The 11,415-nt window shown below is 52.0% G+C and overlaps 1 protein-coding gene across 1 annotated transcript; it reads right to left on the reverse strand.

Moving 5' to 3' along the window:
- Window positions 1-2,815: 2,815 nt before the first annotated feature.
- LOC122370720 (steryl-sulfatase-like) lies at window positions 2,816-6,549 on the reverse strand. Its single transcript, XM_043346567.1, has 3 exons — window positions 6,354-6,549; window positions 4,865-5,743; window positions 2,816-4,581 (listed from the first exon to the last, which is right to left on the reverse strand). The coding sequence occupies exons 2-3, from the start codon at window positions 5,639-5,641 to the stop codon at window positions 3,196-3,198; spliced, it is 2,163 nt and encodes a 720-aa protein (XP_043202502.1). The 5' UTR covers window positions 5,642-5,743; window positions 6,354-6,549; the 3' UTR covers window positions 2,816-3,195.
- Between the last annotated feature and the right edge of the window lie 4,866 nt (window positions 6,550-11,415).

Genomic DNA, 11,415 nt, shown 5'->3' on the forward strand with positions numbered 1-11,415 from the left:
TGGATACGCTCACAACAGTCATACAGGCACTGAGTGGGAATGTCAATGATCCGCAGCTAAATTATTACGAGCGAGCGAGCGCAGCGAGCGAAGCGAAGTCTTTTCAATATAACGGAAAAATCTCAGTATGAGCGGCCCGGCCCGGCCCGGCCCGGCCTGTAACGCTTTTGAGAGGCTTACATCTCAGCAACCGCTGGACCGAATGGCCTGCGGTCTTTTTTGCTGGGTAGCCCCATCCCTTCTACCCCGTAATTGACTACTTTTGATACATCTCAGTGACCGCCGTGGCACGTGCCACGTGAAAAGTCAAGGGTGTTGAAGCAGTTTTGCAAAAGTAATGATTTTGAGAGGCCCATATCTCAGCAGCGGCTTGAGCGATTGTCTTGCGGTCATTTTTATAGGGTAGCTGCATCCCTTCTACCAAAGGTCGGATACTCTTCATCTATGTGAGTGACCCCCACTGCACGTGCAAAATACAACAATAAGAGGTGCCAAATTTGTTCCCATTTCAGTAACTCGGTAATTACTGGGGCGATTTCGCTGTAACTTGGCATACAGGTAGGCACCCACCAGGCAATGCATTCCCATGTGTTGCGGTTAGGGTGCTACTGCACGTGCGCACGTGCAGGGGGCGTTTCCAGATCTCGAGAACGGCTGGGCCGATTGCGCTCAAATTTGGTACACGGTTGGGGACCGGTTAGTAGGGTGCCGTGCAAAAGTCATTTTGGACCCCGTTTGCACGTGCGCACGTGCAGAATGCCGCTTCCAGATCTCAGGAACGGCTGGGCCGATTGCGTTCAAATTTGGTACACCGCCTAGCGACCGGTTAGAAGGGTGCTTTGCACGAGCCCGTTGGAAGTACCCTCTCGCCCTTCTGCACGTGCAGGGCTCACTATCTCGCTCGCTCGTTCTTCGCCCAAAAGGCGTTTTACTGGTTTAGACGTTACTGATTGAAATATCGGAGGGACTGAATTGATTACGAGCGAGCGAGCGCAGCGAGCGAAGCGAAGTCTTTTCAATATAACGGAAAAATCTCAGTATGAGCGGCCCGGCCCGGCCCGGCCCGGCCTGTAACGCTTTTGAGAGGCTTACATCTCAGCAACCGCTGGACCGAATGGCCTGCGGTCTTTTTTGCTGGGTAGCCCCATCCCTTCTACCCCGTAATTGACTACTTTTGATACATCTCAGTGACCGCCGTGGCACGTGCCACGTGAAAAGTCAAGGGTGTTGAAGCAGTTTTGCAAAAGTAATGATTTTGAGAGGCCCATATCTCAGCAGCGGCTTGAGCGATTGTCTTGCGGTCATTTTTATAGGGTAGCTGCATCCCTTCTACCAAAGGTCGGATACTCTTCATCTATGTGAGTGACCCCCACTGCACGTGCAAAATACAACAATAAGAGGTGCCAAATTTGTTCCCATTTCAGTAACTCGGTAATTACTGGGGCGATTTCGCTGTAACTTGGCATACAGGTAGGCACCCACCAGGCAATGCATTCCCATGTGTTGCGGTTAGGGTGCTACTGCACGTGCGCACGTGCAGGGGGCGTTTCCAGATCTCGAGAACGGCTGGGCCGATTGCGCTCAAATTTGGTACACGGTTGGGGACCGGTTAGTAGGGTGCCGTGCAAAAGTCATTTTGGACCCCGTTTGCACGTGCGCACGTGCAGAATGCCGCTTCCAGATCTCAGGAACGGCTGGGCCGATTGCGTTCAAATTTGGTACACCGCCTAGCGACCGGTTAGAAGGGTGCTTTGCACGATCCCGTTGGAAGTACCCTCTCGCCCTTCTGCACGTGCAGGGCTCACTATCTCGCTCGCTCGTTCTTCGCCCAAAAGGCGTTTTACTGGTTTAGACGTTACTGATTGAAATATCGGAGGGACTGAATTGATTACGAGCGAGCGAGCGCAGCGAGCGAAGCGAAGTCTTTTCAATATAACAGAAAAATCTCAGTATGAGCGGCCCGGCCCGGCCCGGCCCGGCCTGTAACGCTTTTGAGAGGCTTATATCTCAGCAACCGCTGGACCGATTGGCCTGCGGTCTTTTTTGCTGGGTAGCCCCATCCCTTCTACCCCGTAATTGACTACTTTTGCTACATCTCAGTGACCGTCGTGGCACGTGCCACGTGAAAAGTCAAGGGTGTTCAAGCAGTTTTGCAAAAGTAATGATTTTGAGAGGCCCATATCTCAGCAGCGGCCTGAGCGATTGTCTTACGGTAATTTTTATAGGGTAGCAGCATCCCTTCTACCCAAAATAGGATACTATCGATGCATGTGGGTCAACCCCAGTGCACGTGCAAAATACAACAATAAGAGGTGCCAAATTTGTTCCCATTTCAGTAACTCGGTAATTACTGGGGCGATTTCGCTGAAACTTGGCATACAGGTAGGCACCCACCAGGCAATGCATTCCCATGTGCTGCGGTTAGGGTGCTACTGCACGTGCGCACGTGCAGGGGGCGTTTCCAGATCTCGAGAACGGCTGGGCCGATTGCGCTCAAATTTGGTACACGGTTGGGGACCAGTTAGTAGGGTGCCGTGCAAAAGTCATTTTGGACCCCGTTTGCACGTGCGCACGTGCAGAATGCCGCTTCCAGATCTCAGGAACGGCTGGGCCGATTGCGTTCAAATTTGGCACACCGCTAGCGACCAGTTAGAAAGGTGCTTTGCGCAAGCCCGTTGGAAGCACCCTCTCGCCCTTCCGCACGTGCAGGGCTCATTATCTCGCTCGCTCGTTCTTCGCCCAAAAGGCGTTTTACTGGTATAAGCGTATGCAATGATGCAAGGGTGCATTACTGTATGCATTATTTATGCATGAATGCGCTCACAAGTATTGATTTATTTCACGAACGAAAAATGCACACTTAAACAAAGTATCACATTTTAGCATATGCAATGTGCATGAATAGCAGGATAAAATCGCATTGGTCACCCAAGTGGTTCTAATTGTTATGCAAGACTGAATGTACGCAACAGGTCTAAAATATTTTGTCGACTTTTCGTCTTGCGCCAAGTATTAAACCAGAATCCGACAGTCCTGTTATGAAAATTGCATATTCTTAAACGAAAAAGGTAATAATGCCTTCATATTATCTATCACTTTTCTATCAAATCGTCTGGCCATACTACCTATGGCAATCCGAATACCCTCTCACGAATGCTGCCTACCAATTCACTCGTCTGTCGTCCTGTGACGACCTCAGGGGTACTTGGGATCAGTACAGCGACAGAAGGGCGGCTCACAGCAGGCCTGCAGCGTGGGGCGCCAGCGGTGCATCGGCCAGGTCATCATGTTCGGCACCTGGTCCACCCCGGCGCGGTGCTCTTCCAGAGCGCGGGTGACCGTCCTGACGACCCTGAGGTACTGCGGGGAGCCGGGCTCCAGGGGTCGATCCTCGCTGATGTCCTGTTGGATGTTGTAGACGGCCGGCTGAGCCATCCGGTACGACTGGTGGCACTGGCAGATGTACTCACAGCGATGCTGTCCCGGCAGCCAGGGCGGCCAATAAAAGTGAACCTTCCACGTGTGTGCGTCATCCTCCACCCAGCGAGCAGAGTGCACCGTCGCCTTGCAGTAGTGGAAGAGGAAGCGGTGCGGGGAGTGCGGTGAAGCGCCCGTCAGCAGCGGTAGCATGTTCTTTCCGTCAATGACGCGGTCGGGCAGCGCGGCGGCAGCGTCTACTCCAAGCATAGCCATTGCCGTGGGTAACAGATCCATCTGGGAGACTGTCTGCTCGACCACCGTCCCTGGCTTGATCAGTGGCGGGTATCGGACCAGCGTCGGCATGCGTATGCCTCCCTCCATACCTCCCATGCCCTTGCCGCCCTTGAGCACGCCGTTGTAGCCTCCCTGGACATCACCACGAATTCCTCGCTCCTCCACATGTCCGCCATTATCAGAGGTGAAGTAGACGAACGTGTTGTCATCTAGTTGCAGTTCTTTGAGAATGTCCAGAATCCTCCCGACGGCCCAGTCCATCTCCATGATGCTGTCGCCAAACAGCCCGTGTCGTGACTTGCCCGCAAACTCGTCCGTCACTGATAGTGACGTGTGCATCTTGCTGAACGAGTGCATGTGGAAGAACGGCCGGCCGTCAGTCTTGTAGAAGCGCAGTCGCTCCTCCGTCTCCGCCACGAACCGCTGAGTCAGACCCTTGAGTCGCATCGGCTGCTCGACGACCTCATAGTCGCGCATTATCAGAGAGCTGAGGATCTTCCAGTTGGCGAAGAAGACGGCACCGAAGAGTCCAACGAAAGCAGTGAGGAGGCCTAGCAAAAGAAGCAGCTTCGAGCGACGTCTGAAGAAGAGTGCAGCGATCACACCACCTATCTGAAGAGCGTAGCAGGTGGGGAAAGTCTCCGGGTAGGCGGTAGCATACAGGTACTCCCCGTCGTCCCCAAAGTCCCTCAGGTTCGTCATGGGGATGCCGTAGAACGTCTCGAAGCCGTGCGTCAGCGGGTGGTGGCAGTTGTCGCCGTAGCGGTCGCAGTTGATGCCCAGGTGCCACTTGCCGACCAGAGAGCGGCGGTAGCCGTGCTGACCCAGCAGCTTCGCCAGCGTGGTCTCGTTCGACGGCAAACCGACCTGCGGTGAGGGTTATCGTTAGGGCATTCTAGACATTGCTGAAGAGAGCTTTGCTACGAACAACAAATATCTTTGATGCTGGTCTAGACGCTGATCGGTCTAGTCGTGACTTTTCTAACGATACAATTTTTACTTGTGTTTTGCAGTACACAATTGACGATGTAATTGTTACATTTGATGCACAGCACAGCATCAGTAATTACAATTGATGATTCATCATTATAGAGAAAATGACAGCCAAGTGTCAAATGACCTTTACTACATATGGACCTCTGTGACTTACCTTGGATGCGGCGAACAGCGAGACGTCCCACTCCTCGTTCTCGGGCGCCAGGCCGTACCGGATCGGCAGTCGGCCGGTGAGCAGGGCCGCCCTGCTCGGAGTGCACACGGCTGCGGCCGCCAGACTCTGGCGCAGCACGGCACCCTGGGCGGCCAGCGTGTCCAGGCTCGGCGTCGGCACGGTACGGTTACCGAAAGGACCAATATCGCCGAAACCTAGATCATCGACTAGCAACACCAGGAAATTGGGCCACTTCGGTGCGGCTGGCCTGGAGGACTCCGGCTTCGACTTTGGTGCCTGCTTCGGCACTGGCTCCGACGCTTTCTTTGGGTCTGGCTTTGGCTTCGGCTCTGGCTCAGACGATTTCTGCGGTTGTGCTTTTGGCGTCGGCTGCGACGGAGGCTTCGACTTCGGCTCCGGCTTCGTTTCTGGCTTTGGTTTCGAAGCCAGCTTGGGCTGTGAATTCGCCTCTGCCTTTGGCTTGGGCTCCGGGTCACTACGCCTCGGTGGAGCCTTTGTGCTTGGTGGTACATCAGGGTGCTTTGGTGGGTCTGAGCTTCGTGGTGAGGGTGTCGAAGACTTGGGCGGTGGTGAAGCCTTCGGCTGCTTGTTGGATGGAGACGGGGACGGAGTCGGGGGCGGAGACGGAGACGGAGACGGACTAGGAGACGGGGACGGGGACGGGGGCGAAGGAGGTCTAGATGGTGTCTTGGATTGAGCGCAAAGACAAGGTGCTGTCAGACATACGACCGCAACCAACACCAACATAAACCGCATGATGTTTCAGACGAGAAGGATTCCGGGTAATGAAACAACACCACTTGATGTCTGACCGGTATCGTCATCCAGGAGCAGCTCAAATGTGGTGTCTTGAGCTACCTGAAAGAGAAGCAAATGATGTGATGTTGATACGAAGCCAGATAGGACTGCTTAGTGAGAACTGAGAACACAATTAAGCGTTTGTTTGGTTCACAAATTATCAGTCGATAATTTGGCATTCATGTCTGCTATTTCAGGGATGCGTTACAGTCCCACAACTTCTTATTCCAGTGATGAAACTCATTCTTTCGAAACGTTCAATGGCAATAACACACATCGCCATATTTTCCTGCTGCACACTTTAGAAAAATCACTTTATGTGTCAGATCAGCGTCCGCACAGCCCGCCATGGCCCGGTATTTTTGACTGACAGTAAATTTCGGCCTCTCTCGCCGCGATTTGCCAGGTATAGACAGGCATACACAATGTCTGATGTGCCAATCTATTTTTGGTGTCTGCTCAATACCTACTGCGGCTCAGCGAGTACATAAACCAAAGAAATAAAAATCCACAACATAATGCTGATTGCTGGTGCACACTGATGCACAAAACGTAGCTACGACGAATCCATCATCTCATCATCTTCTCCAAATATGAAGGGAAATGGAACGGTAACAATATCTTACAATGGTAAGTGGTGGATAGGTATCACTATTTAGTATTTACTCACGTAAATTCGTCCTCCGCTCCGTCGTGTTCCGCTCTCCAACCCGGCGTGCTCCTCCTTATCGCCGTGCTCGTCCCGGCGTAGTCCTTCCTCCGTTCCCGGCGTGGTCCCGACTACCCAGTCACACTGTGTGTTGACCTTCACTGATAGCACAACAGTGCGGGCCTGCGTCATAAAGGAATTCTACCGCTTTCTACGATCGCTGTCTGCCTTGCGTCGGTTCTAAATCTTATCTTGGAATGCTGTGTAAACACATTAGCCAGTCCAGTGGCGCGGGAACCGGGGGGCTAGGGGGGGCTGAGCCCCTCCAACTTTTCGGCTGGGGGGGGGGGCTCGTAATGTATTTGAGCCCCCCCAGCTGGAGGAATCGAAATCGGAAATCTACCAACACAATTTCATAGATTCATACATAAGCGCGGGAACCGGGGGAGAGGGCAGTGGGGGCGGTGCCTCACAACTTTTCATGAGGCCAGGAACCGTTGGGGCAGCTTGTCCTCCCCAAATTAGGGGTTGTGAGTCACAAAGGAAGAAAGCATGTGAGTGTAAAATCTACCTATTTTACTGACTCGGCAACTCATTTGGCAGCTTAAAACCTTTATTCCAGGTTGCCAAAACGTTAGTTTCTTCACTCAGCTGAGACGGAATACCTCACTTTTTTTTTGCAAATACTTTCTTCTTTTTTTCGTTGAAAAGGCCAAGGTTTGAAAAATAAGTGGCCTAAAACCGATGAGAAAGCTAGATTTGGGGGTACCCTAGGTTGATCTCTATGATGGTTCAGCCCCCCCAGTCTGGAAGAAGTTCCCGCGCCACTGAGCCAGTCGCCTTGGTCGGCTGTCAATTGCTTTTTGCTGGGCCAGTGGGTGATTGCATGCTATCTGTATATTCGTCTATGACAGGGGTACGTTCAGATCAGCTGTGATGACTCAGCTATTTATGCCGGTGGCTAGAGGGGACCGTGGGACGGGGTCTAATGTTGAACCCTGTTATGTGTTCCTTGCCCGAATATTCGTTATATGTGTTTGTCATTAGGTGAACTTCACATAACTGAAATGTGCAATTGCATAATCCGACCAAGTGAAAAATAAGGCGAATAAGAAGTTCAATTGGCTATGTTGATGGTTTCGATGGTTAGATGCATTAAATTGTTTGGATGGTTTTGATAGCGTTTTGAAAATGTAACATGGTTGTAGAGATGATCGATAAGTATTAAAATGACCCGTAATGATATGCTATCTTTGACTATGTGGTTATGCAATCTCAACTCTCATGTAACCTTTGCAGACGTTGTTTGACCTTAAATACACGGCGAGCCATTGTAGAAAATGTCACCTGAAATATCAGCACCACGTAGACATTAATATCAATGTATTGAGGGAGGTTGTTGCCAGAGAAGAACAGCCCATGTTTAAAAGATTTTTGAAAGGTGACCATTTGTGGCATGCCTGATGAGCAATGCCAATTGATTTGGAAGGGGAATTTTTGCTTATTGTGTGGTGCAAATGCCTGCTAATATGGGTCAAAATGGAAACATGTAGCACTGCCATTATAGTTGAGGGGCTTTCAATTTCCACCTCCCAGCCAGCAGTATGAGTAGTTCAAGACGCAGTGAAAATAGTTCAAGACGCAGTGAAAATCATAGCATCCTAACACGAACCAGGTAAAATGAAAACATTTTAAGCGAGACCCTTTTCCCGGACAGTCTGCCGGCGCCGCCGTGTCAGCGGTGGCTCCGTTTTCGGATGCATTGGACCTGCATGTTTTATGTCGTTTTGACGGCTGCCGGCGCCAGCTCCCGCCCCCAGCCTCAGCCCACGGCCCGGCAGCACTTGTGGCGCTCAGGAGCTGGGCGCCCACGCTGGGACGGCCCACCCACTGTGACCCGCCACAGGTCACAGAGACCCAGTCAAAGGTCACTGTGACCCGCCACAGGTCACAGAGACCCGCCCACAGGTCATGGTGACCCGCCCACAGGTCACAGTGACCCACCCACAGGTCACGGTGGGCGAGTCCAGGTCATCACAGGTCAGCCAGGTCACTATGGATGTATACAGGCTACTGTGGGTAGGACCAGGTATCTGGTAGAGTTCAGGACCCAGCTTACTGTGGGTATGAGTCGGTGTGACTAACTCACCGTGGGTGACCCCAGGTCACTGTCGGTGTGGCCTGGTCACTACAAACTATCCTGCAGGTGACTGTGAGCTATCCGAGGTCAATGTGGGTGCATATTGAGGCATGTGACTATATTCTGGACGTGCTCCGGACCCTTAGCTGCTCACATCACACTGTGAAATATGAACCACTTCTTCGACCGACCACGGTCAAACCACGGCCAAACGGTCAGATGTCAACATTACAAAATCCGACTCTTACTGCATATAAAACATATTTTCGTGGCTGGTGTTGACGAGAATGTAGGTATTTAAAACACTATAGCTCTGAAATTAGCACCAAGTGTCGCCATTTGCCCCCTCGTACTCAACATTTATGCAGATGGGTATCGTGTATAAAATGGTAAACAAGCATGCAACTTGAAAATGCAAGCACTAAATCGGTAAGTTTGCCTGGCGGGCCTTTCACTAATGGTTCTCTGTCTGTGGCCTATTTCGGTCCGGACGGTGAATGACTAAACGGACCATGAAATATTCATCGTCGCTTCGTGTGCCGCCGTTACCGGGTCATGACCCAGGGGAAAACATTGCTGAGAGGATAGTCACGGAGGTAAAATACCAGGGCGGATATTGCCGAGCACCACACGATGGGGCTGGCTTGCTTTGCTCGTAATGACGTCGTAACGTTTTGACACATTCATCATCGGTGTTTGTATGTTAATAATGATGAGCGAACGTATTTGCAATTGCGCACATATTGTGCACCTACAACATGTTTGTGTCATGTCATCTGACACATTATTTTGGGCTGATAAAGTAAGTTAGGGTGCAAAATATTTATTGAAAAGATTTTACACCCTGACAGGTAAGTAACTATGTAGACTTGAATACTCATGTGTAACAGCTGGAAGCTGTGACATTTTTTCTCCGTACGTCAAAAAAGGACATCTCTCACACTCTATACGTAAGGACGATCGCACTGCCTGCCGCGGCGCTGAGCCGGCGTGGGGAGGGAGTCGACCATACGATCCCCCTACTCGTCGGCCGGTCACCATTAAGCGAGGATCAAAGGCTCGCCGAAGGGTGGAGTACAAACACACCCATCCGGGCCGGCGCAGTGGCCGCCGACAAACGCAACGCAGCCGGAAACACCTGCTACCGGACCGGTGCTGGACCAGCCTCCCGACGCCTGGCGCCACGCACATCCTGCCGACGCAGCTGACAGGAAGGTGGAAGGATGTCGTTGCGGTCAGCCGTCCGGCACAGGCAGGGACCGACATCCGGCGAAAATCGAGTGTGAAAACGTCATCCGGCAGGAGACAGCTGAGACGGATGAGCCGTGCTAGTGAGGATGACGTCACGTTCCGGCGGAATGGAGGAGGAGGGCGACGGTCTCGACTCCGGATGCGAGACGGGATGTCGCCAATTTTCTGCCCCGGTCAGGGAGGCCCGGCGACGCCCGGAACCTCCGGCCCGGAAATCACAGGAGAACAAAAACTCAATGCAGAAGGAGAAGGGATTCAGACAGACCCGAGACCGACCACCGGAGGCCGACCACCAGAGACAGAACGCCTCGGGACTCGGCGCGGGACACCGCCCCGCCCGGCTTCGGCCGGAGCGGCCTCTCTGCTGATCGGATCATCACTGCACCGGACCTCAGCTGGAGTGGACAGCAATCATCAAACACTGTCAAGTGAGTCATCTCATCTGTCCGCCTCATCAAGACTGCCTCCCCGTCATGGACAATTCACCTCCCATTTACCCATCGGATGTCTCTGATCTGGATTACAAATGCCACTCCCTGGGGTCTAACCTGAGCCACCATTAGAGGGTAATGGATTTAACATCGTGGGAGTGTTACTCGACTGGGAAGGGGAGGGCAGATGGTCGCTACATTCCGCTTCCGACCGAGCAGTGTGCAGTGGGGCGTCTGTTTGTAAAGACGGGGAGGGGCTAATGGGCCTGACTGGTCCGGCCTTGTCTATGGGATAGACAGAGGGGTTAGAGGGACAGCCGGGGCGGGTCAGTAATGGTCAGTGTAGGCTAATGGCTCACCATTACATTGGTATTGGGGTAGCGCTATCTGTCGGCCATCGCGCGCGCGGACCGGCCGCAGTGAGGTGTGGGATTCATTAGAGGGGAGGGGGAACAGGTCAGGTGGTGTCATTTTTGGGGCGCTGGTCACCACTGACGCGTCAAACTACGTCAGATGACGTCTTGACAGTTCAATTGGCGATGGTTTGTAAATAATCTTTTTGCGGTTAGGGCGTTAGGATTAGATTTAAGGCTAAGTTGACATTGGCGAGCTGACAACCGATCGTGGTACACCGGTTGAAAATGACCAGTATTGTATCGTCCGTTTGTAAATATAGCGTGAAAATTTAACAATCTGTCTGGGAAAGAAGGGAGGGTTACTTCAGATATGTTGCTGATTCGGATTCACAGAGACCGCTAACGTAATTATCTTTAAGTTGTCACGTCGACCACACGACTTTACGCCGGCATAACCTCACAGGCTCACCGGGACTGCACCGCGGCGATCTGATCACGAATCAACGGAAACACAATGATCACGCCCTCACGACGCGACCACCACAAATTCGTTTTTTTTTTTTTTTGCTAGTAGGTCAATATAAGCTGCTCTACAATCTGACTTGGCTGGTCTCGGTAGATCAGCGTTTCAATCCACTATCAGTCCAGTGTTAATCCAAGGCTTATCAATCGATTCTCAATTCTTACAAAGTGCTCTTCGAGATAAATCGACGGTCAGCGTAGGATTGTCACGTCCGTGGGATAGATTAGTCATTTGGATAAGGTTTGATACGAAGGCGGCCCAAGAAGTCGTAACGTGTTCAGTTACATTCGCATAGGGAGAGTAAACATTGTAAACATCAAACATTATTCTGCTCCTTCGGCAGCTCAGCGCAGGAACAAGTTTGAATTGCCTTCCGGGTTGT

The sequence above is a fragment of the Amphibalanus amphitrite genome, unplaced genomic scaffold, assembly GCF_019059575.1.
Source record: "Amphibalanus amphitrite isolate SeventyFive unplaced genomic scaffold, NRLGWU_Aamphi_draft 001163F_arrow, whole genome shotgun sequence".
NCBI classification, from domain to species: Eukaryota; Metazoa; Arthropoda; class Thecostraca; order Balanomorpha; family Balanidae; genus Amphibalanus; species Amphibalanus amphitrite.

What these genes read in the sequence shown, in the direction of transcription:
- LOC122370720 (XM_043346567.1), bottom strand. Translation starts at nt 5,641, where the DNA reads ATGCGGTTTATGTTGGTGTTGGTTGCGGTCGTATGTCTGACAGCACCT. An exon ending in CGCTGTTCGCCGCATCCAAG is followed by an intron (nt 4,582 to 4,864) that starts GTAAGTCACAGA and finishes CCCTCACCGCAG; the next exon opens with GTCGGTTTGCCGTCGAACGA.